We start from the raw sequence: 24,835 nt of genomic DNA on the forward strand, positions 1-24,835 counted from the left end.
GTACCCGTTAGGAACGGAAAAATATTGGAAATGCCTTGGACAAAGAAATATGCGTAAAGAAGGTAATGAAGTTTTAACAAATAATAAATGTAAATGTCACACGTGTCAGGGATAATAACTTGAAAGAAGGAAAAGTGGAGTAGAGGTAAACGTAGTAGTTCAACAGCAACGCGAAACACAAAGATATTGAAGCCTTCATTATATTTATATACACATATAAATTTAGTACCCAAGTGTTCAGCTTAAGCATCCGGTAAAATGGTCTCATAACTATCGTTACGGTAAACAAAATAGTTTTAGACATGATGTAATTGGTTATAAAAATTTTAACGACCATTTGATTACCCGTTAGACCTATCCACTTGAATAGGATTATAGGTAAAAATAAGGGATTAAATTTCTCATATAAAATAGTAAGTTAACGTAATAAATTAGTAAGTTTTGCAATCGAAAAGGTAAATTGTAAGTAATATGAAACATACTTTTTAAAGAGATAAATTACAAAAGTATATCGCAAATATACTTTTGAGGGTGTAAGTTTATTTGAAGTAAAAGTTTGTTTGTATACATAAATAGTGATTTTTACTGATAACATAGTTAATTTGATTAATGACAAAAATATGCTAATGTATGGCTAAAATATTGTATTATGCTTAAAAAACTTATACGAAGGCCATATTTTAGTGTTATTTGAAATAACACTAAAATGTATTATTAATGATTAAAACTGAGTACCTTACTTAGTATGTACTGTTAATATACTTGTATACATACTTGATCGTATGTGAATAAATAAGTATTTTTGAAATTTGTAGGGAAATTAATTTTTTCTTTTGGAGTTTTAAAAGAAACAAAGCGAAAACATTTTTCCTCAGAGCACAAAAATTCACAAGTTAAAGTAGTTGGTATAAAAGGGAAAGAAACATTCTGAATATCATTATTTAAAGTACTAAATAAATGAGATGTAAAATGATCGTTAAAAATAGGTGCATTGACATATAATAAAGGAATGCCATAAAGAGCTAGCCATTTACAGGAAAAGTTATCATTCATAAATATAGCAACGCTTCACGGTTTTCTTATCAGTCTTGCAACATATGAGCAAAGTGACAATAATTAAAATAGTATTTTTTTTCGATTTGTACATATTTAATTAATATTTTTTGCTTTTTAAAAAAATGAATGAAAATGTTCTATGAGAAAGCACATAAGTCAAAAGGAATGGTCTAAAAGGGAAAATAATAGTAGATACGTACAGTACTTGTAGTTCATGTTCGAAGGACTATAGTGCTGTTTTTAAAAAAATATCCCGAAAAATATCTAATCCAAACGGAACCGATTCTTCACTATTTAAAATGTCAAATCTGTGATTGTGTTTGAACTGTTATCCATTGGTATCGTAAAGTATCATTTTTCCATCAAATACCACCTCTTTAACACCAATTTTCACATAAACAAATTTATTTATCGGATAAAAAGCATAAAAATTCGTTTTTGAATAAAACACTAGCTCTTTATGGCTTTCCTCCATTATAAGAACAGATTACCCATTTTTGCATAAACAAATTTATTTATCGGATGAAATAAAAATAAATTAATTTTTCAGTAAAACAGTAACTCATTATGGGTTTACTCTATTATAAAAACAGAGTACCCATTTTAGCCCCTCTAAAATAAAATGTTGTCTTTGTCACTGACTGAAATGTTTGTAACTGAGATTTATCTATGGTGAATGTATGAAACATAATTTTTTCACTGTATTGAATTTATATGATGAAAAATGAAATGGGTGAATTGGATTAGTGAGCATTAGTTTTGTAAATGATTGTGAGAGTAAACTATATTATGACTATAAAATACGTTGAATTGTGAAAATTATAATTGAAACATGCTCCTAAATTTTGGAGATGTGACTTTTCTAGTTACGAATTTCTTAAATTAACAGTTAGTTATTACTATGAGTATTGTGGTAAGTGTGAGATGTGAATGTCAGTAATAACTGTTAGTTATTAGTCTCAGTAAAATCAGCAGTAAATGTGAGACATTAATTGGAATTTGCAGATATCATTTTACATGGGTGGTTATTATCTGTTAGTTAAAATTTAGGAGTTTTAATTTTATGGGTTAGGAGGGAAAACGTGAGGGAAATGTGGGACAAACATGAGCATGATTATAGGATTTGTACGACCAGTTATAGGATTAGTTGTCAGGTAAACATTTCTTAATTTTAGAAATGTAAAATTGTAATAAAATAGTATTCATACAACATGACAATTTGGAAAGCTTCTTATCCAAAATTCCTTCTGCAATACATATATATTAGTATTTTGACCCGTGCTATGCACTGGATTATATTTCAAATTAAAATAATATTGTATATATTTATATATTGTGGTACAGAATAATATATATATATAGATTAAAAAGTTTAAAGAAGTGCATGTTTAACATGTTGAAAAAATTTTAATTTATAATGATTTACATGATAGAGAAATTGTTAACGCATTTAAGGAGAGGGTTAGGTTGGGTGGTAAGGTGAGAAGAGTTTTCTAAAAAAAATCAATTTATCAGTACCCAACAAAACATATTATGTCATACCCATATATCAAAACTTATAATATAAAAAAATAAATTATAACCAATTTATTTTCTTCCATTTTTTAGAAAAAAAAAATCTTTCTCCTGTCTTGTACCTCTAAAATTGTTGACTGCATTTAGATTAGCTTTTTTTTTATATACTTTAACGTATATTGAAAAATGTTAGGAAATTGGTTTAATTTCTTTTAGGTAGAATTCTTATTTTGTGTGGAAGTAACTAGTTTCCTAATTGGTTTTAGTTACTTGAAGTAGTAGCCAAGAAATATTCTATTTAGTTTAGGATTAGAAGTTATTCTATGTAAGTTTAGAAAATAGTATTGATTTCCAATTGTTATTTGATTTTTTGACAGTAATATTCCCTATAAATAGATGGGTTGACATACTACACAGAGAAACACACAAAAGAAACACACAAGGAGACATAAGGGGCATCATATAGCCTTATACATGGGGTGTGAGAGAGAGTTCTTGAGAGATGAGAGATGGTATACAAGGGTTGGGTTTGGTTCAAGTTGTATTCTTGTATAGGGTTTTCCTCTCATAATAAAGAACAGGTTTCTCTCCGTGGACGTAGGCTCAATGGTGGAGCCGAACCACGTTAAATATTGTGTGTCGTTTATCTTTCATGCTTGTGGCTTATTTGCCATTAAATTGTTGTGCACTTGATATCTCAATAGTTATTTATTCCGTGTTTGGATCCTAACAAAAAAAATCTCTGTAATATATATTTTAGAGTTCTCAAAATTATTAAAAATCACCATCATATCTCTCTTTTCTTATCCGTCAGCTAGTCATAAGATGCCTTCTACGACTTTCGTATCTTCTATCATGGTACCACTCTCTCTATTTTTTTTTGTCATCTCTGTCATATCCCTGTAATCCCCTTTCTTCTTCTCTCCCTACTCTGCCCATCCTTGTAACCCACATTTCTTCTTCAACTTTTCTCGCCACTTTTCAACTCCTCACCATTTTCTTCCCTCCCTTCTCCTCCCATACCCAACTTCTAAATTCATATCTATGCACCCAATATATTTAACTTTACCTATCATAATGAAAATATAAAATTGAAAATTGATTACAATGCTTGCAATTATTAGTATCTAAAAATGGAAATGAAAAACTGATAATATCTATAATATTCTCAAGTACTACAATCAATATATATATATTTAACATAGCAAATACATATTAATTGTTACGCTATTTCTCTCATTTTGTTGGGTCTACATTAATACAAGTGTAATTGTTATTATGTCTCGTGTCCCAGAAAATACATAATATCCTATTCAGGTGGATACGTGCAACAGATAATCAAATTGATGGTAAAAATTTAGAATGAATAAGTTGCTTTTGCATAACGGTTGTAAAGGTTTCTTGAGACTTTATGAATTAGGTGTCTTGCGTTTGCAAAAAGAATTTCAGAAGATTTTTTGTATTGGAAATGGAGTTAAAACTTGCTATAGGTTACTTTCCTGTATTTCAATCTTATCGTAAAGGGTAATTTGCTGTTGAACCTAATTTTTTTTCTGATTATATCCAGCTAATAAATTAACTTAAGAAAATAGATAATTTATGGAGGAAAGCTATAAGTAGCTGGTGCTTATTTTGAAAAATAGATTTATTTTTATTTTATCCAATAAATAAATTAGTTTATGAAAAATGGGTACTCTGTTCTTATAATGGAGGAAAGTCATAAAGAGCTAGTGTTTTATTCAAAAAGGATCTATTTTTATTTTATCCGATAAATAAAATTTTTGTATGCAAAAATGGGTACTCTATTCTTATAATGGAGGAAAGTCAGGAAGAGCTAGTATTTTATAGAAAAATGTGTTTATTTTTAGTTTAGCCGATAAATAAAATTTTTTATTTATAGAAAAATGGGTACGCTGTTCTTATAATGGAAAAAAGTCATAAAGAGCTAGTGTTTTATTGAAAAACGGGTTTATTTTTATTTGATCCGATAAATAAAATTTTTTATGAGAAAAACGGGCACTGTGTTCTTATAATGGAGGAAAGTCATAAAGAGGTAGTGTTTTATTGGAAAATGGGTTTATGCAGAATTTTATTTTATCCATAAATTTTTTTTATGGAAAAATGTGTACTCTATTCTTATAATGGCGGAAAGCCATAAAGAGCTAGTGTTGTATTCAAAAACAGGTTTATTTTTATTTTATCCGATAAATAAATTTTTGTATGGATGTCTAGATAAAATTTATTGATCGGATTAAAAGAAAATTTATTTTAACACTCATTTTTCCAAAAACAAATTTTCTTTTCGAAAAAAAAAGAAAATAAGCCCGTTTTCTAATAAAACAGTCGCTGTTTATGGCTTTCCTGCATTATAAGGAAAGAGTACCCATTTTCTCAAAAACAAATTTATTTATCGAAATAAAATAAACATAAAGGCGTTTTACAGTTAACCACCCACTATTTACGGCTTGCCTCCATAAATTATCCACTTCACTATTTTTCATAAGTTAATTTACTAGTTGGATAAAATTGGAATAAAATTAGGTTGAACAGCAAATTACCCTTTAGGATAAAATTGAAATATAGGAAAGTAACCTATAGCAATTTAACTACAAAAAATCTTCTGCAATTGTTTTTGCAAACGCAAGAAGAATAATTCATAAAGTCTCAAGAAACCTTTACAACCGTTATGCAAAAGCAACTTATTCATTCTAAAATTTTAGCATCAATTTGATTACCTATTGGACGTATCAACGTCAATAAGATAATATGTATTTTCTGATACACGAGACATAATAAGAATTAAACTTGCATTAATGTAGACCTAACAAAATGAGAAAAGTGGCGTAACAAATAATACAATAATAAGAATAACATATTTGGTATAACAAATTTAGTATAGTCTAAAATTTTATTTTTTTTCTACAGATAGTTCACGAATATAAGGTGCAACCACTAAAAAGAAAGAATGACATGCATATGTAATGTAAAAATGAATATAAAATGAATGTAGTTACATTGTGTCATCCGGTATTCGGGTCCATAGTGGAAGCCGAACTTCAATAATGGAAAGCCAAAGTTGAAGCTTACTTCAGACGCTATGGGGAAGAAGTGGGGTCACCAAATATTTGGTACAAAGGAAAGACTTGCAATAACATAGTACGGAAGTCAGTCTGCTGTTTGCTTCCATCCGTACACGCTTCTACTTGATTCCCTATGCACGCGCTCTCCAACAATTTAACGTCTCCGTTTGGACCGTTTTGCCCCCAACACGTGTCGCTCTCTGCCGGCATTCCTACCATAGGCAGGTTCCTACCATAAAGGTTTCCCACATTGTATGTCTGACGAGGTGAAACCAATCAATCACCTTTTGTAGCTTTGATATTTTTTCAATATTTGGACGAATTGAATTTTCCAATTTCAAGGATAATGGCCACTACTTTCTCTACAGTATTGTACGGGTTTTTCTCATCAACAATGAGATAAATCCTTTTGTCTAGTCAAGAAACAACGGATGCTTTGATTCGCCTAAAAATTATGAGATCGATTTAATTTTATCTTTTTCTTTTATTTATTGGTATTCGCATATTCTTTGATTACAGTGCTTATGGTTGTCCAATTAATTGATTGTCTTGGATCCGGATAATTAGTTAATTTGGTAATCTATTGTCAATTAAGGCGTTAAATCCGTAATTGTTTAATTGCCTTGAAATAGTGACAACTGGCACGATTAGATTTGTGTCAGGGGGATACGTGGGCTAACCTAAAATAACCCTGGTAGTGCGTTATTTGGTTACAATATGGCTCCTCTAATACGCAAGGTAATTGAGGAATTAAATCTTATGAGCGTACCTAGGATTATTTCTCAATTAGAGCAGTGATTAACGGGCATACCTTAATCACCAACACAGTAAGGAGGGATTGACTATCATCGCTCGTTTGGCCGTTATAACTTATTTATTAATAAATAATTGAAATTGCTAGTGCATCGATGATCAGTTAGGTGAACCATTACTGAAGTTATTTCTTGGCTAGACCTTTAATTATTATTACTCTGATTTTAGTGAATTGTCGTTTAATTTCTAGTTAGCTATTTATTTTTATTTGAACTCCTTTGATTGTCTTCGTCTATATAAAAATATCCCCTGTGTTTCTATGGATTTGAAAGAAACAATTACTCCCAATCCTTGCGGATTCGACCCTGCTCACCACTATCTACAGAAATTGCTTTTAGTTTAAGCAGGTTTTTATTATTGCACAGGCTGACAACCTATCAAATATGAAATGCAAAATATTCAAAGATGAAATGCAATTAAGCTCTAAAGAAGAGAAGTTTGATAGTTTTGACACCTGTTGGTATTTCGACTATATCTTGAGCTACAAGCATCGGATTGAGGTAATTCTTGAGTCATTTTTTAAGCCAACACATAGCTCTGCATTTCTTATGAGATATCAAAATCCATTTCATGAGTTTTCCTAGTCAAAATATCGAAATAGTGTTGGCCATTTTTGTCGTCAAAAACTAAAACAGAGTTTTGACTAGTCAAAAATATTTTGGTCAATTTTCAGTTTACAAAGCTCTAAATTAGATGATTCTTGAAACATTGAAAATCTAAATGAAAGGGCTACAAATTTCATGTTTTGTACAAGAACTAGTTTAGCCTTCATCATTAAGAAAATATCAGTTGAAATTGGTGCAAAAACAGAACAAAGTTGAAGACTGGCCAGAAATGAAAAACCTGCAATAAGGCAAAACATGGGGTAATACATAACCTCATACCCACGTATTCTTCAAACGAAGCTACAACTTGCACCTTAAGTTGATCTGTATTCACATAGCTTTTCCAAGTTATCTCCAGTTCAGAATTTCGGCTGTAACTGTAAAGAAGTGTGAAGACTTGTGGAAGCATATTTTGGAAATCTTAAGATGCATTTCACTTCAACTTTAACAACTCATTTGTAGTTTGAATTCCTCCATAAATAGGGGCCTTGAAGGACATTTTTTTATAACTTTGAAAGGCTAGAAACACTACTAAAATATAGTTTTTACTAGTTTTTCTTAGTTTATTAGTATATCATAGTTAGTATAGTTTATCCATCTTGTACTTGTGACTAGATTTGGATGACAAATTGAGGAATAAAGATGGAGAATTGGAGCTCAAGTGACAAGGGTGACCTCTCTCCTATCACTTCTCTTTTATATTTGATTTCATGTTTAGTTATAATACAAGTTTGGATTTTATCATGCGTTGCTAAGGTTTATATTTAGAGTTATGGATGAACTTTCTATATTTTGTTAATGATGTTTAATTAGTTATTTGATGATATTATTTTGATCAAGTTATTTATCACTTTAGTTTTCTAATCATGATTAACTGGCCATTAATTGTGATAATCTTAAGGTGTTAAGTTTGCAATGAGAATTAAAATTTAACATTAGTTCAAGGAAGTGTTAAACTTATGAAGTATACAAGAAATGAGTTTGTAATTAATTTCATAACCACAAGAGTATGTATGGCTTAACTACAAGTATAGTTGATTCACAACGAAAGTAGATTTCATATATATTAAAAAATCACGCCACAACTAGCCAAAATAATAACATTCAATTAACCCGTAATTTCACTAGCAAGAATAGTGGAGAATTCTATAGCCCTAGGAGTTTTCTATTATTTTTATTTCATGTTCGTACTGTAGATTTAATCTCTTACATTTGTAATAGTCTAAATAATAAAGGAATTCAAAAATCATCGGTAATCGTTAATTTTGCCTGTGGGATCGACACTTAATATTCCCTGTACTCGATAAACGATCTGTATATTTACAGAAAACGGAGTATTTATGTTTTATTAAAATTTGGTGCATGGTTGAATCTCGTCACCTTGTAAGGTTAGATTTAATTACTATGGTCTAATGAAGTAAAAAGGGTGTGAAAAATTAAATATCTCACAATTGAATAGATATATATTTACCTATACCTCGCGATTCAAGTTAAAATGCTTGAACATGAACTCAAGCTAGAATTCTAAAACTCGTGCAAGAGCTTGATTCGATGAAAACAATAATTTATTCAAGCTAGCTAGTCAACTTGGATATGCTTGATAATTTGTGAATCTTGAATTAAGCTTGATTTCAGGCTCAAATTTTATAAATTATTAAGTTTTTTGAATAAAAGATACAATAGGCACTTGACAATTATAAACATAAAAAAATCAAATAAACAACATTTACAGTTAAATATTTGGAGGTGGAGACAACAACAGGTATTTTTATATGTTTAGGAATAACAACGGGATTTAGGACAGGGAACTTCACCACGTTGTCAAAACCCCCTCTCACTCCCTGCCCCCATAGCAAGCAGGCCCATAGTCATTAAGATTTAAGACATTGCACAATACATCTTTTTTGACATGGTAAGAAAAACTTTAAACTGGCTTAATGAACTATCAATGATTGATTGGATGAAGATAACTCCTGCTTTGATTATGACTTTTTGTTAATGAAGCTGAGGTGAAAATTAATTAGTCAAATGAATGATACATAATGCAAAACATTAGGAATTTAACTTCCAATTGTGCCTTCCCATAATGCAAAAGATCACAATAGATAGATTAGATATTCATAAACCTATTTCGTCTCTGGTCTCCTTTATAAGCTGATTGTCATGGATCGTATAATTTCTTCATTACTGAGCTATCACTTTTTAATCCCAGCTTTCACTGTTTGAAAAGCATTGGTACCAATACTTGGGTCGTGGTCGATATGCGTAAACTGTAAGCTGGTGGAAGCTTACTGACCATTTCGGTTGGCATATTAAATCAAGGTTGAAAAATAAAAATTTCTACATTATTATTTAATAGTTTTTTCAAGTTAAGGTCTTAGTAACTCTATTTAAGTCAAGTTATCGTAGTTTTATTATTAAGAAATTAGTATTTTATTAGAAGATTTTTTATGATTGTAAGACTTATTTACTAAATCATCTAGTCTACAAATAGGGAGTCTTATTGTTATTATTAGTTAAGGAGGAAAATTTGATAGTCTTGTTATTATGATGCATATTTAATATATTGTTGTAGGTATTATTTTTTTCCTCCCACACATACTCTTTTGTGTGTAAATTACCTCTCTATATACATGATTTCTATGAAATTTATCTCCTATCTTTTTTGGGTTGTACAATTTCTGTATTAAGCTCTGACAACGAAGTTTATCTCACTTTCCTCAATAATATACCAAGAAAATCAAGTCCCATTAGTTCCAATTGTTTGGGCTATATAAGCAAAAGCTGCAAAACTACAAGAATCTGTAACAGCCATGGTTCGAAGTCTTGGCCGAGATCGAGATGACTCGGCCGAGTCGTCACCGTCTCGATCCCTACCGATACGATATCGTGACGAAACGATACCGAAATACTTGACTCGCCGAGAAATCGACCGAGTCGTCACCGCGACGGATTGACTCGGCCGAGTCACACCGAGTCATTCCGAGTTATCCCGAATCAAGACGAGAAATCGGCCGAATCACATCGCAACGGATTGACTTGGCCATTTCTTTTGCTATTTTTTAATTATTTTTATCTAGCATACTTTTTTATATTATTAATAATTTTTAGAATATTAAATACTTTAAAATTTGCGTCTCACCGAGACCGCGACCGATATGCCGAGACCGATGTGGAATGTTCTGGGCCGCGACCGCGACTGCAACCGTGACTTTGAACCATGGTAACAGCTCAAACATGTTCCCAATCCAAAGAAACGTTTATCATTCAATCATCAGTTTGTAGCCAATTAATCCACCTTTGCCTTCACAGCTCATTGAAAGCCCGAATACCATGTGGGGATGGATTTCGTTCATCAACATCAGTAAAGAATTTTCTCCTACTCTTAGTTGCCATGAGCTTTTCAGTAAACCATGCTTCAGCTGCAAAACTGTTTCGAAATGAGACTGATCGACTTGATCTGCTTGAATTCAAGAATCAGATATACGATGACCCGCTTGGAGTGCTGAACTCTTGGAACCATGGAATGCAGAAATTGTGAGAGTAGTTGACTTAAAATTATAGACTTAAAAAGTCCGTCAATAGCAACTGTTTGGTCCTTCCTGGAAAGTAGTTGAGTGAAGTGGACAAGTCATTTAGCAGACAGATTGTCATAGACATGAAAGAATAATAAATTGTGGCCCACGAATTACGAATATAGAAATTGTGAGGGTCTGAAAATTGAATAATCTCCCGATGCTCAAAATTTTTCGATAGAAAAATTTCTTTGTTGCCTCTCCCAAACACATTGAGATTCTTAGCTGAAGTAGAAAGGGAGGCGACAGACCAAAACAAAGCAAAACGGACAATGTCATCCCAAAGTATTTGTCAGAGTGTAATTTACTTCAACAAAATCCAGTTCCTCCTTCAAGTCATACTCAGGGCATGCAAGGAACAACAAAAACTAAGAGTTCATGGCTACTGAGTGCCAGATTGACAAACAAAGCCTCGTACGGGAAGCTTTCTACTGTTTCCTAAGAAGAACAGAACATCATGTCCAGTTCTTTGACAGGCTTGAAATCTATGCCCTAAGGAATGAGATAGAATACACATTCTCATCGTTCATTTCTGTCTCAAGAAAATGGCAAACTTCAGAAGGAGAAATTCACAGAGAAATTCATCCACCAAAACCCATTACTTTCTCATACAAATCCCTTTTGGTGGAAGTCGATGTGGTAATCTACTTGTATATGGTCATGTCTTTACTCATAATTTTGCTTTTTCAAGAAATTAATTTGTTTTACCTAAAAAATCAAAAACTAATAGCGGGGTCAATTAAAGGCAGAAGCAATTTAATTTTCTGGCCTTGCATATTGGGCACACTAGCAGAACCAATGCTCAATGTGGATGACCAGAAGGTGTTCCTTCTTGGGACGAAAAGTAAATCAGACAATACGGCCAATTATGACGTATCGATGTCATGTCATTATGGAGTCATCAATGTACACATCAGCACTCATAAACTCAATGCCAATTTGCAGACTTCTAATATATCTATTCCTACGTTTCTTTGATGGCTTGTTTTGGATTTTTGCTTCAAGTTGATGGAATAACTTAATGTGGTGGGGGAGGGATGGGTTGAGTGGTTCAGGAGAGATAGGATTGTCAATGAAATTGAAATAAGTTGAGCTTGGCCTACTAGGCTCGAGAAAAAGTCCAATGAACCTAATCTTTCGTTAAGATAGATGTGTTTGGATCTAAATATTAAGCTCGAATTAAATATGAACCTAACTTGGGCCTTATTAGGTTTAAATCAGATATTGACCCGATAAAATTATAACTTGATATAAATATATAATAATAATACTTTATACATTATGTGTCAAAATATATTAATATATATAAGAAATATTAACTATACAAAATTACGTCTATAGATTCAGAAACACAAATCTTAGTATGAGTAAATTGAGGACCTTTGAAGATGTATTTACTGTTGTTCACGTTTTATTACTATTTTTCATGTACTTTGAATTAATTGGATATTTTATTATTATTGAAAAATTCTTGATTATATACTTTTTAATGAGTTGTTATCTGTTACTGGTTTGTATATAGTTTTAATGCTATGGTCCTGTGGATATTAAATTAGTTTTAGAACTTAATAGTTATAATACTTATATTGAGAAAATTAATGAGCAGTAAGTAAGTTTAAACTAAACCCAAATTAAACTCACAGCCAAATTTTTGTGAGTCAATTATAAATTTCACATTTATTAATCCGAAACTTATAACCCAAAATCTGAGAGTGGTACTAACTATACGAAATGAGTCTGGGTTTGTTAAAATCCGACTCAAATAGCCCCATTGACAGGCTAAGAGATAGGAAGTCTGTGTGAGAAGTTCTAAGTGCAAACTCTCTCACTTACACTTAAATTAATGTGGTCACATGCATGATGAACATTCAGCTCTTAGGAGCACGTTCATATCGTCGGGCAGACTTTGGATTTGTTGAATTATTTGTTCTATTTTGACGACAAATCTTTCTGCTGTCTGGGTAGTACGTAGCGGTGTCAAAATGGGTGGCGGATTTGGGTTGGATAAAATGGGTAATGGGTATAAGTGAGTCAACCCATTTATACCCATTTAATTAAATGGGTATAAATGGGTAAGTCAAAAAATGAATTGGGTAACCCAATTATCCATTTATAACCCATTTATTTTAACTTTTGGTAAGCTCATTTAAATTCATTTTTGCAAACTAAGTTATCAATTTATACCGCTCTTTGTACCCATCATTAGTTTTAAATATTTACTTATAATGTTCAATAAGTCTAATTATCAATTTTTTTTCATTTATACTCTATGTCACAAAATTACCTATTATTTAATAATTGAATAATAAGAATATAAAAATTTGAACTAAGTACTATAAAAATTAATATAAAAACTTAATCCAAAAATTTTGAACCCCTAATATTTTTTTCATATATAAATTTAAAATTTCATTTTAGAAAGATAAGAAAATAGGCTAAAATTTACCATAAATTGGTAATGCTGAAAAATGAGCAAGTTAACAAACTAAGAGAAAATAAAATAATAAGATAAAACCAATAAATAATAATAATAATAATAATGAAACAAAAGTAGTTAACATCATGACAAAATAAAAAATTTGAAAAAAAAAAGGGTGGGAGAAACGAAGAGACTTGGGAGGAAGAGAATTCTAATTGGGTTAATTGGATTTGATGGATTATCCAATAATACCAATTTGATGGGTATGGGTATTATTAGGTAACCCATTTATACCCATATATAAAAATTTAAGATACCCATACTCATCTATTCGTGAACGGGTATGAATAAATTTAGTTAAGTTGATTAATTTGTCACCTCTAGTAGGACGTACAGGAATGGTTCAAGTGAGTGTGTTGTACGTGTGAGAGAGGTAATTAGCGGATAACTTTTGCCAAATTTGACCTATGTGTCCTTTTTCTTGTCGTTGTTCCTATTGACACAACCCAACTTGTAGATGTAGAGTCTCAAGCCAGACAAAGATAGCCTGTGAGCCCGCCCGCCATGGAACATAAGAATTACAATTTACGTTCCGATCGATGTCAGTTATTAACGGAGAATTACGTATATTTTAGGGCAAATTATATTTTACCCCCCCTATGATTTAGCATTTTTTATATAACCCCCTTATGATTTCAAAAACTATACATAACCCCCTCATGGTTTGGATTAAAGTGTCAAAGTGACGGAAATTATCTTTCGTCACGGAACTTCTAAAAATGTCGAAATTACTCTTAAAAATACATGACACACTAATCCCATATGATTTTTATATTTTACCATATGACTCCCTTATGGTTTAATACTTTACCATATAACCCCTTTATGATTTTCAAAATATACACATAATCCCCCTTAGTTAATAAATAATTTTCAACTTTACATAAGGGTATTTTTGACATTTTAGGTGACTCCGTTACGAATGATCATTCCCGTTACATTGACACTTTAATCCAAATCATGAGGAGGTTATGTATAGCTTTTGAAACTATAGAGGAGTTATGTAAAAAACTCTAAATCACAGAGGGGTAAAGTGGAATTTGTCCTATATTTTATTAGCATCTAGAATTTATTTGGTAATAGGCAGACGTTCATCTTTCCTGCATCAAGAATTTTTTTTTTTTGTAGGAGAAAATTCTTACATTAGCGCACAAGACGTTAAATGTTTGGTTGGAATAGTCAATAATGATTGGTTACAAATACTGTTGGATTTTGTAAAATTACACGATAACAGGAGTGATATTACTGCATCAGCATCACTAGGATGATTATGAACCACACTATACCATACAATACATGCATGGCAGAATACCAATTTACCTATTTGATAGTTCAATTTTCATCAATTACCGTCCTAGGTACGATACTAATTCAATCCAATTAGAAAAATTCTTACATTTGCAAAATCGACTAGTGACCCAGCCGCCTGGAGGGTCCCAGTCCAGTGTCCACAAAGCTACTCAAGCGATCCATTGCTTCCCCTACAAAAGAGAGAACCTCCATGTACCCTCCCCACAATGTATCTACCCTCTCGTCTGAATTGAATTCTCTTCCATTCTTCTGCATTTGCCAATCAGGAGAACTTGAGGAGCAGAATAAACAAGAACTGCATACTCCTATTCCTCAAAAGTTAATAATAATGTCAATCCTACGATTTCAATCGGATCATGCTGGAGCAGCATGGAGATCATGCATAGCTTCAGCCTTCCGAACAGCCTTAGCTTGCACAATTATTGGTTGCATCACCCTCTTTGACCTGCCTTCATTTAAGCATCAAATAGCATTTCCCGCTTTCTCCTACGTGACAGCAATTCTTCTTGTCACAGATGCCACAGTGGAGGACACCTTCCGTGGCTGTGGGCATGCCTTGTACGCTTCCGTCTTTGGTGTCTGTCCTGCCATCCTTAGCTTATGGTTAATGGGGCCAGCCCAGCTAACCATTTGCACCACCCCCGTTGCGGTGGCGCTTAGCGCATTTGTGGTGGTGCTGCCTGAAAACAGCCACCTGATATCAAAGCGTATAGCACTCGGCCAGATTGTTGTTGTCTACGTATTAGCTTTCATCAATGGTCCCAAAACTGACCCTATTTTGCACCCCATCCACGTCTTAGCCAGTACGGCTATTGGAGCCGTGGCTTGTGTTTTGGCCTCGTTGCTTCCTTACCCAAGCTTGGCATGTTACGAGGTAATTTCCTGAAATTCTGTAAACATTATTACCCGAATGTACTCTCTTTATTTTTTTTGTTTTGGGAAGCATATCCGACCGTATTCTTATTATAGCGTCTCATATCGTTGTATAATACTGTATAGTTTAGTGGAAATTCTCGAATAGACAAGATTGCTTGTAGACCATGAGAAGGTCAGTTATAGACCGGGTTCATGAGTATGTCAAGACACAAATATACAGACTCTCACATGTGAATGTAGGACTCACGTATCTGTCGCTTGATGTATTCATACATCGGGTCCATAATAAAAAAGACCTAATAATACAAGATGCTGTAAGAAATAAATAGGTAATGCATAATGACGTAAGAAAATACACGTATTCAAGCTGTCAAAGTATTTATCACATGATTTATAAGTGAGTTTATAAATACGGTCCACCGAATATTCTATTAGTTTAGGTGACGGAGGATATACCATTCTTGTCTCATGTGATGTCAAAAATATATTGAACCGTACTTCAAGCACGTGCTCCATAACGAGAATTATTCCTTTTTTATTTATTTATTTATTTTTGGGAAGACAGGTAAAGAAGAAATTCAAGCTTTACACTAAGAATGCTTCGGAGAGGGTAGGGGTCCTTATGAAGGCGTTCTCTGCACAAGACGAAACATCAGCACAAGCACTGATTTTGCAATCCAAGTCCTTGGCTCGCACGGGAACCAAATTACTTAGGAGCATCAAATCCAAGCAGGTAAGCTCACTTGAAAAGCTGTATCCTTACCCTAATGGGGCTACAACTTCTATTATAGGCATTGGACCATAGGCACTAACTATTTACGATGATTTTTTTTTCTTTCCCCTGTGAAACAGGAAAGTATGCTATGGGGAAGGGTTCCAGTCAAATTTTTGAAACCTTACTGCACGAATCCAGGACAGATATTGCAAGAAATTGAGACACCTTTAAGAGGGATGGAAATTGCTTTGTCCAATGGTTCCGTACCATTTCCAGAGCGCAAATATGATCTAGCAGGAATTGAGGAGCTTATTTCGCGTCATATTAAAAGCATGCCCCTTACTGTCCCCGAAGCAAATGCAGAAAACATTGCTGAGTCCCTCCAAACTCTTCGAACCGTCCCAACAAACCATAGACAATTACCCTCTATTTTCTTCCTTTTTTGCTTGAAGCTGCTACAAGCAAAACTAGCTACCACCTCAGCAATCAGTTCTATCAAAGAAGGATCAACTGATCCAGGAAAACAGGAGAAATGGTTCTTCATAAAGATATGGAGAAGCTTATCCATCAACATCAACAAAAGCAGGCTTATGCCAGCTTTCAAATGCTCACTTTCATTAGGCCTAGCTGTGTTCTTTGGATCATTATACAGCAAGGAAAACGGATTTTGGGCGGGATTGCCAGTTGCCATAAGCCTTGCATCAGCCAGAGAACCAGCATTTAAAGTTGCAAATGTTAAGGCTCAGGGGACAGTATTAGGAATGGTTTATGGCGTATTCGGTTGCTTTATTTTTGGAAAATATGTTCCAATACAGCTTCTATCCCTTCTTCCATGGTTCATTTTCTGTAGCTTTTTACGGCGCAGCCATATGTATGGCCAGGCGGGAGGAATTTCAGCAGTTATAGGGGCAGTACTATTATTAGGAAGGAAAGATTTTGGTCCCCCAAGTGAATTTGCAATAGCAAGAATCACAGAAACTTTCATTGGAATATCTTGTTCAATCGTGGTAGAACTTGTTTTACAGCCCACAAGAGCTTTTGCTCTAGCGAAAGTTCAGCTCTCCAAGAATTTTGAAGTGATGCGAAATTCTATTGGTGCGATTAGTCTCACTGCCAGCGAGGCCAACTTGGAGGAAAGCCTGAAAAAGCTTAAACTCCAAGTGAATGAACTAGGAAAATTCATTGGTGAAGCTGAGGTGGAACCCAATTTTTGGTTTTTGCCTTTTTACAGTGCTTGTTACAGTAAGCTCTCCGTGTCCTTGTCAGAGATGGTGGAGTTCCTACATTTCATCACTCATGCAATTCAATTTCTCCATCAAGAATCAGGAAGAATGGACACCAATTTGTGGAAGGAAAGTATGAGCAAGATAAATGCTGATCTCAAGATTTTCAAGGAAATAGTTGACTCTTCAATAAAGTGTTTTGAGGAGGTCAGTCTGGTAAAATCACTCGTGTTATTGGACAAAGAGATGAAAAGGAAAAACATTTCCCTTGATCTTGAATCGGGTAAATCACCAAAAATCCCTTCTATGATGAAATTACCAGGTTCAGAAGAAGAAGTGACCATTGAGAAAACTCTAACCTATTATCTTCAGCATTGCAACGAATTTCTTGAGGCTATTCACGCTGATAAAGGTGAGAAGGAGCTCAAGAGCCGCATTGCATTGATTTTGAGCTGTATTGGTTTCTGCATGAGCGGCCTTGTAAGGGAGACCAGAGAGATTGAGAAGGCTATTAAAGAACTTGTGCAGTGGGAGAACCCGTCAAGCCTTGTGAATTTGCATGACATTTCTAGCAAGATACATGCTTTAGCAGCAGCAGTAGATACCATGCCAACGCAAGTTGGACCAGTTGGCAATAACGGGTCACTTTCTCACAAAAGATTATGTGTTCGAATTCCGCTACCGATGTGAGAGTTGTGCTGGTGGGTGATCTGTAAGTATCTCGGTAAATGAACTATGGTTCAGGAGGCCTGCCTTGACCCGTGGTGGTGATCGGAGTCGAACCTATCAAAACTTTTTCTTACCAAAAAAAAAATAGATACCGACCTGTAGAAGAACTGTAGCTAAACCATAGCAAAGATTTGATTCCAAGGAAATGATGATTTTTGCATGTGTAACTGATCATTCCTGAAATCCCCTCGTGTGAATTTTGCTTCTGTTGATCACGATTAAGATTTAAATCAGTAGCATGACCTGAAAAGTAACTTGGCAAGCTAATGAACAAATTTTCACAAGTTTCTTACACGAGAAGTGATAATCACCTGTTGTCATATCATTGGTCTTTCCCCTCGTCCCTGTAGCATAAGAAGTTGTTTTCTATATAAAAGATATGTTAAAAAAATAGGAATTTCTATATAAAAGTCACAATAACGATTAGGGTGTGAATATTTTTCTTTAGAAAAGATATTACTATAAAAAAGTTTTGATTTGATGTTTAAAAGCTAAGGACATAAGTGTCTAACACATGTATAAAGTGTGAATTTAGCATGAAAGGGTTTGGATTTAAGTTCTTCCTAAAATGAATTGAGTTAATTGAAAGGATAATAGTCTAGCCTTTTTAACACTGTAAATTATCTAACACTCATGATATATTTAGAGGAAAAATCCAATACTAAACGGAAATGATTTAATCAACAGAAACAAAATAATAGATAACCCATCTATTTGATTTTAGAAATTTCCGTGTTTGTATCTATTATTTAAGAATGTCATAATTTAGAATCGTTTTTTTGTAGGTGGACTCTATTTAGAGAGAGTTGGTACTTTTGTTATTTCATTTTATATAATTTTGTTGTTCCTTCCGTGCCCTGAGCATGACTTGAACAAGGCACTGGATTTTGTTGAAATAAATTACACTCTGCCAAACACTTTGAGATGACCTTGTCCGTTTTGCTTTGTTTTGGTCTTTCGTCTCCCTTTCTACTTCAGTTAAGAATCTCAATGTGTTTGAGAGAAGCAGCAATGAAATTTCTCTGCCAACAGTTTTTGAGCATACGGAGATTATTCAATTTTCAGACCCTCAACGCCTAAAAAAAGTTAAAACTCTCGAAACTAGAGACACTGTTTTAGACTTTTCTCAAAGTTTTTCTAACTTCTCATTTAGGTCGTCAATATTAACCAATCTGAATACTCTCACTCATTTCTACATTGGTGGACCACAATTCATTATTCTTTCATGCCCATGACAGTGAGTCTGCTAAATGACTTGTCCACTTCATTCAACCACTTGGTAGGAAGGACCAAACAGTTGCTGTTGACTTACTTTTTAAGTCTATAATTTTAAGCTTGCATTTTAGTACCCTGCATGTCTACTCTGGAAGGACTAGAAGACTTTAGTCTCCTCGTACAAATACTAGGGAGATGGACAAAGATAGAAAAGGTTTCAAATCATAAATTACAGTAATCACTTTTCTTGACGCTATATTTGTCACTATTAATGTCCACTTCACTTTTCTTGATGGGTAAAGACCTTTTAGTATAAGACAAAGTTTATTTGTCTATAATATACACTACTATGACAAATCGGTTAGAATAATAGAGCGTAATTTTAGAATATTTTAAAATATGAAGAATGATTTTCTGCAATAAATCAATCCTTTATGTGATCTTGCACAGTTAGAATTATTATGATTCAAGAATTAACAATTCTTCAAAGTTTTGTTTCATGTGAATAGGTGTTTACATAAGAAGTGTAAGTGAAAAGAAACATTGTGAAGTTGAGGCATCATTTGGTGGCAAAATAGCCACTCGAATCATAAAAAGGTGCCGAAACAATTTTAAAGAATTTTAACCATTAACAAGGATCCGAGGGTAATTTTCCTACAATTGATTCCCACCTTCCATCCCTTGGTGTTTTCTCATCACAAGTAAGATTTCATATGGCAGCAAAATCAACATTCAGAGGAGGGCATAACCTTGTAAAAATGTAGTACAATTTATTATATACTAATGTACAATACGGGAGCATAAGACCCAAACATAATACGAAAGCATAATGATGTGAAAACATAATGGATTGAGCGAATTGGCTGCCTTTCAAAACATCCAATTCCTATATATATGGGAAAAAAAAAAAAGAAGAAGAGGACTATAGATATATGTTCCAGTCATCCATTTATTTTTCCAAATAAAAAGCCAAAGGTGTCTTCGTTATCAACTCATCAGACTAGCAACTTCAGCTCGGAGATTCAGACCAACAAACAAACAGCTGCAAATCAAGATTTTATGCATTAGTACCTGCAAGAAGACATCCTTTTTCCACTCTACTGAGCACAAAACATAACTTTTGTTTTGTTTTCTTTTTGCTTTTGGCTCAAATAGATTCTGAATAAAAGAATGAGTTAGCTTGTAAGACTATATCAAGAATGAAATTGCTTATCTAAAATATAGAAGAAATGAACTTCCAACTTGTGAACAGTATTAAATTCTTGTATGTACCTGTGGCTATTAAGCTTCAAGATTTTTTTGATATGCCCTGACACCAAGAAAAACATCCTTAATATGATGCAATTTTCCGACTTCTTCATTCATGTGCATCCGATCATTTGGCGATTTCTCTGAGCATTTGAGCCCGATTTTCAACAGGGAAATAACACAATCCATCTCCCTTCCACCATCAGTTTCATCCCTTCCAGGAGTCATTCTTTTGTTTTCATCACCTGCTTTAGACAGAAGCAAAGGGTCCACGATCTCATAAGCGTGTCCAGGCAAGGCTCTATTAACAAAATTATGTAGATCAAGCTCATCCATGAACATATCATCTGTTGGTCTTTTCCTTGTGATCATCTCTAGCAAAAGAATTCCATAGCTGTAGACATCCCCCAGAGTTGATGCCGCAACACCCATTCCATACTCTGTATTTTTGTTTTTAGATATATTATTGTTACGTTATACAAGAAAACCTAAAGATAATAGGGAAAATTATGTAAGGGACTGAAACTGAATCAATTGTTAGATTGGGGTAAATTAAACATAGCTACTAAGTACTAGTTCGTAAATGAGACGTAACTGAAATTGTTAAAAGTGAATCACTACGAACCTGGGTCAATTGCTTATTGTCCCCCAAAATCGTTTTATCAATAAGTTACTTCTTAAAACTAACTGTCAATATACAGAGTATATCATCCAAGAACCTGACAAAAAGTCATTTACAATTTTTTTAAACTAAGGACATGAATTTATTTGCTATTTCTCATCTTTTTTTATTTTTCATTTTTGCTTGCTTTTTTATTTTCTTCTCCATAGTGGACATGCCACTATTTTCTTGCCACTTGTTTCAATAATATGTATATTTTTCTTGTTTGGATAAATTTTGTATTCACTGACAACGTATACACAAGTGGATTTAAATGCATGCCACGTATGTAAAACATAACATTCAATTTTCAAATGGTAATTAGCTGCCATACATCCAACATCGCTTGTGTCAATGTATACAAACTTTATCCTTCTTATTTTACCCTATTGTTAGTTCATATTAGTTTCAATTTGAATTTTGAATTATTGAATTATTAATGTGGTTTGTTAGTTCAAAATGTACTTTAACATTAAAGCTCTATGTATATTTTCTGTGTTATCCCATAGAAAAATGAGATCAACAGATCATAGAACTTGGGAGAAAGAGTTTAAAATTTTTCTCCTTTTAAATCGCTGAAAAAGAATCTTAAGGAACGAAATAGCATTATCCAAAAAAAAAAATGCAACAGTACAACTATCTCCATGTGAATATATTTGTTATCCTAAGTGCTTGGGCCGGGTTGGGGCGCCGGGTCCAGGCCGTAGGGGATTAGTCGGACCCCGTAAAGATTGATCCGGACACCCCTGTGTCGAAAATATATATATATATATATATATATATACTCTGCGAGTTTGATTATTCATGGAATTATCAAATGATATGATAAATCAAGGGTTGAAAATGATAAATGACAAACAAATAATATATATGTATACACATATATATACATATAAAAACAATCAAAGAATGAGATAAAAGTGATTTTAAAAAGTTATTCTAAATATGCTAAACGAGATGAGAAGAGAGAAAGTGTGACATGACAAAATTGAGAAGGAAAAAAAATAAAATAAAGAGAATCAGCTATTATATCTGCCAAAGTTCTTTACTCCGCTTCACAATGAAATAAAGAATGTGTTAAAGAGCCAAATAATGGTACTCTATTTTTTAGGGCAAATTACACTTTATTCCCCTGTGATTTAGTATTTTTTGTACATAATCCCCCTATAATTTTAAAAACTATACATAACCGTCTCATGATTTGAATTAAAGTGTCAAAGTAATAGAATTTGCAATCCATAACGGAATCACCTAAAATGTCAAAAATACCCCTATGTAAAGTTGAAAATTATTTATTAATCACAGAGGGGTTATGTGTATATTTTGAAAACCATAAGGGGGTTATAGGGTTAAGCATTAAACCATAAGAGGGTTATATGATAAAACATAAAATCATACGGACTAGTGCGTTAAGTATATTATGTTTATATGTTTTAATCATTTCAGCCATTTTAATTTTTAAACAAGGATAATTTCAATTTTTTTAAAGGTTTCGTTACGAATTAAAGGTTTCGTTACGAATGATCATTTTTGTTACCTTAACACTTTAATTCAAATCATGCGGGGTTATGTATAGCTTTTGAAACCATGGGGGTTATGTACAAAAAATACTAAACCATAGGGGGGTAAAATATAATTTGCCCTATTTTTTATATCTAAACCTTAATAGTTTGTGCACAATTTAAGTGACATCTTGACTGCAACGGATCTTCTGTCCCACACTCTGTGTCATTCTCTGTCTCATTTTTTATTATATTGCTATTTCTCCTACATAAACATCATGTTTTAGTTCTTTTTTGTTTTCTTAAAATTCAATAACTATTAATTGAATAAAAAATAAATACAGCAGTTTCAAAAAAGCAATATATAATAGAAAATTAAAAAATAGAGCAGAAAATTCATAAAAAATCTCATTTTTTATGCATTTTGATTTTTTGAATTTGTTAAATTTTGTGTATTACTCAATTAATAGTTATTGGATATTAAGGAAACAAAAAAAGAATTAAAACGTGATGTTTATGTAGGAGAAATAATAATATAATAAAAAGTGGCACAGAGTGTGGGACAGAAGATCCGTTGCGCATCTTGACCATAAAAGTTTGTATTTACCTGGGGCTGCGTAACCGATTGTTCCTTTCATAGCAATAGTACTGCTGGTTCCTTGCTCGGAAGATATGTTGATGGGTTTTGGGAGAAGCCTTGCCAATCCAAAATCACCCACATGTGCAACAAGATCATTGTCAAGAAGAATGTTACTTGGTTTTAGATCACAATGAACAATCTCTGCTTCACAATGGTTGTGAAGATACTGCAATGCTGAAGCCACATCAATTGCAATATTCAGCTTCTGAGAAAGACCAAGGCTTCTTGAGCTTGTTGCTTGATCAGCTGTCTCAGGATGCAGCCACAGGTCAAGATTTCCATTTTCCATAAACTCATAGACTAGAGCTTTGAATTCATCGCCCTTGGAATCAATACTGGAGCAATAACTCATGATAGAGACGAGGTTTCTATGGCGAATACTTCTCAATGTTTTGCACTCGGCTTTAAAACTTTTGGAAGCCCCATTCTTTTGAAGATCAAGAACTTTGACTGCTACAAGCTTGTTGCCATGTTTTTCTAGCCTTCCTTTGTAGACAGCTCCAAAATTTCCTGAACCAATCAAGTTTTCTGGAGAAAATCCTGAAGTTGCACGATGAAGTTCATGGTAAGAAATTCGCAAGAGCTTATCGACTCTTGTGGGCATGCTAGAGAATCCGGCTGCCATTTTTCTTTCTCCTTTTTGACAAACGCAGAAATATAACAACACTGTACCAAGAACCAGAAGCGTTGCCGGTAATAGAATAGACAGCAATATGATAACCTTCAGCTTTCCTCTGTTTTTCCCTCTGATAACCGGGCAAGGTGGGAACTCCAATTCTGGAATGCCTCCACAGAGTTTGTTGTTGCCAACCAATGATATTTGACTTGCATTGATGAAAATCCCTCTGTTTGGTATCTCTCCCTCGATGTCGTTGTAGGAAAGGTTTAAGTACCTCAAAAATCGAAGCTTCTCAAGTTCTTTTGGTATTGATCCAGTCAAGTTATTACTTGAAAGGTCTATTTGCTGGATGCTCTTCAAAGAAGCCAAATTTGGTGGAATTGTTCCTTGGAAAAAATTGGCTTGCATGGAAAGATTCTCCAGATTTGAACAATCAGCAAGTGACATGGGTATATCTCCGGAAACTTGGTTGTGGGAAACATTGAAATCCACCAAGTGTATAAGCTTTCCAACTTCAGGAGGCAGAGAACCAATAAACGAATTTTCACCAAATTTCAAGTACATCAGTGATGAGTGCGTCTGCAAAAATTGTGGTGATATAATTCCAGTGAATTTGTTGTGAGATATATCCAGATATTGCAAATTTTGACAGTTCATAAGAACATTGTCAAATATATTGCCCCCTTCAAACTGGTTAAATGATAAGTCCAGATAGTATAGAGCGGTGGCATTACATAGAGTAGAGACTATCTGTCCTGACAACTCATTTTGGTGCAGACTCAAACCTTGCATGTTTTGTAATTTGCCAAAATCTCTTGGAATGACCCCAGAAAGAATGTTTTCTTGAAGGCCAAGTACAAATAGGTTGAAAAAATTTCCAAATCCTTCTGGGATGGTTCCCGATAGTTGGTTTCCTCCTAGGTAGAGTGTTGTAAGTTGATTTGATAGATTGCCCGTGACTTTAGGTATATTA

General features: G+C 33.4%; 2 protein-coding genes across 3 annotated transcripts; one reads left to right on the forward strand and one right to left on the reverse strand.

Moving 5' to 3' along the window:
* The first annotated feature begins 15,035 nt into the window (after positions 1 to 15,035).
* Positions 15,036 to 18,181, forward strand: LOC113781299. The gene is made up of 3 exons (XM_027327215.1): positions 15,036 to 15,308; positions 15,876 to 16,043; positions 16,163 to 18,181. The coding sequence occupies exons 1-3, from the start codon at positions 15,042 to 15,044 to the stop codon at positions 17,936 to 17,938; spliced, it is 2,211 nt and encodes a 736-aa protein (XP_027183016.1). The 5' UTR covers positions 15,036 to 15,041; the 3' UTR covers positions 17,939 to 18,181.
* A 1,934-nt stretch (positions 18,182 to 20,115) lies between these two features.
* On the reverse strand, positions 20,116 to 24,504 carry LOC113781267 (putative receptor-like protein kinase At3g47110). Of its 2 annotated transcripts, none has more exons than XM_027327176.1 (3): positions 23,226 to 24,504; positions 20,465 to 20,880; positions 20,116 to 20,234 (listed from the first exon to the last, which is right to left on the reverse strand). In XM_027327176.1, the coding sequence occupies exons 1-2, from the start codon at positions 24,424 to 24,426 to the stop codon at positions 20,474 to 20,476; spliced, it is 1,608 nt and encodes a 535-aa protein (XP_027182977.1). In that variant the 5' UTR covers positions 24,427 to 24,504; the 3' UTR covers positions 20,116 to 20,234; positions 20,465 to 20,473. The 2 variants fall into 2 exon arrangements, with proteins under 2 accessions (XP_027182977.1, XP_027182976.1); XM_027327175.1 differs by having other exon boundaries at positions 23,211 to 24,504.
* Positions 24,505 to 24,835: the final 331 nt, after the last annotated feature.

This window comes from Coffea eugenioides, chromosome 8, assembly GCF_003713205.1.
Source record: "Coffea eugenioides isolate CCC68of chromosome 8, Ceug_1.0, whole genome shotgun sequence".
NCBI lineage: Eukaryota > Viridiplantae > Streptophyta > Magnoliopsida > Gentianales > Rubiaceae > Coffea > Coffea eugenioides.

Excerpts from the sequence above, each read along its gene's own strand:
- LOC113781299 (XM_027327215.1), top strand. The coding sequence starts at position 15,042 with ATGGGGCCAGCCCAGCTAACCATTTGCACCACCCCCGTTGCGGTGGCG. Across the intron at positions 15,309-15,875 it reads CAAGCTTGGCATGTTACGAG|GTAAAGAAGAAATTCAAGCT; the intron begins GTAATTTCCTGA and ends TTGGGAAGACAG. Across the intron at positions 16,044-16,162 it reads GGAGCATCAAATCCAAGCAG|GAAAGTATGCTATGGGGAAG; the intron begins GTAAGCTCACTT and ends CCTGTGAAACAG.
- LOC113781267 (XM_027327175.1), bottom strand. The coding sequence starts at position 24,426 with ATGTACTTGAAATTTGGTGAAAATTCGTTTATTGGTTCTCTGCCTCCT. Across the intron at positions 20,881-23,210 it reads AATCGGTTACGCAGCCCCAG|AGTATGGAATGGGTGTTGCG; the intron begins GTAAATACAAAC and ends ACAAAAATACAG.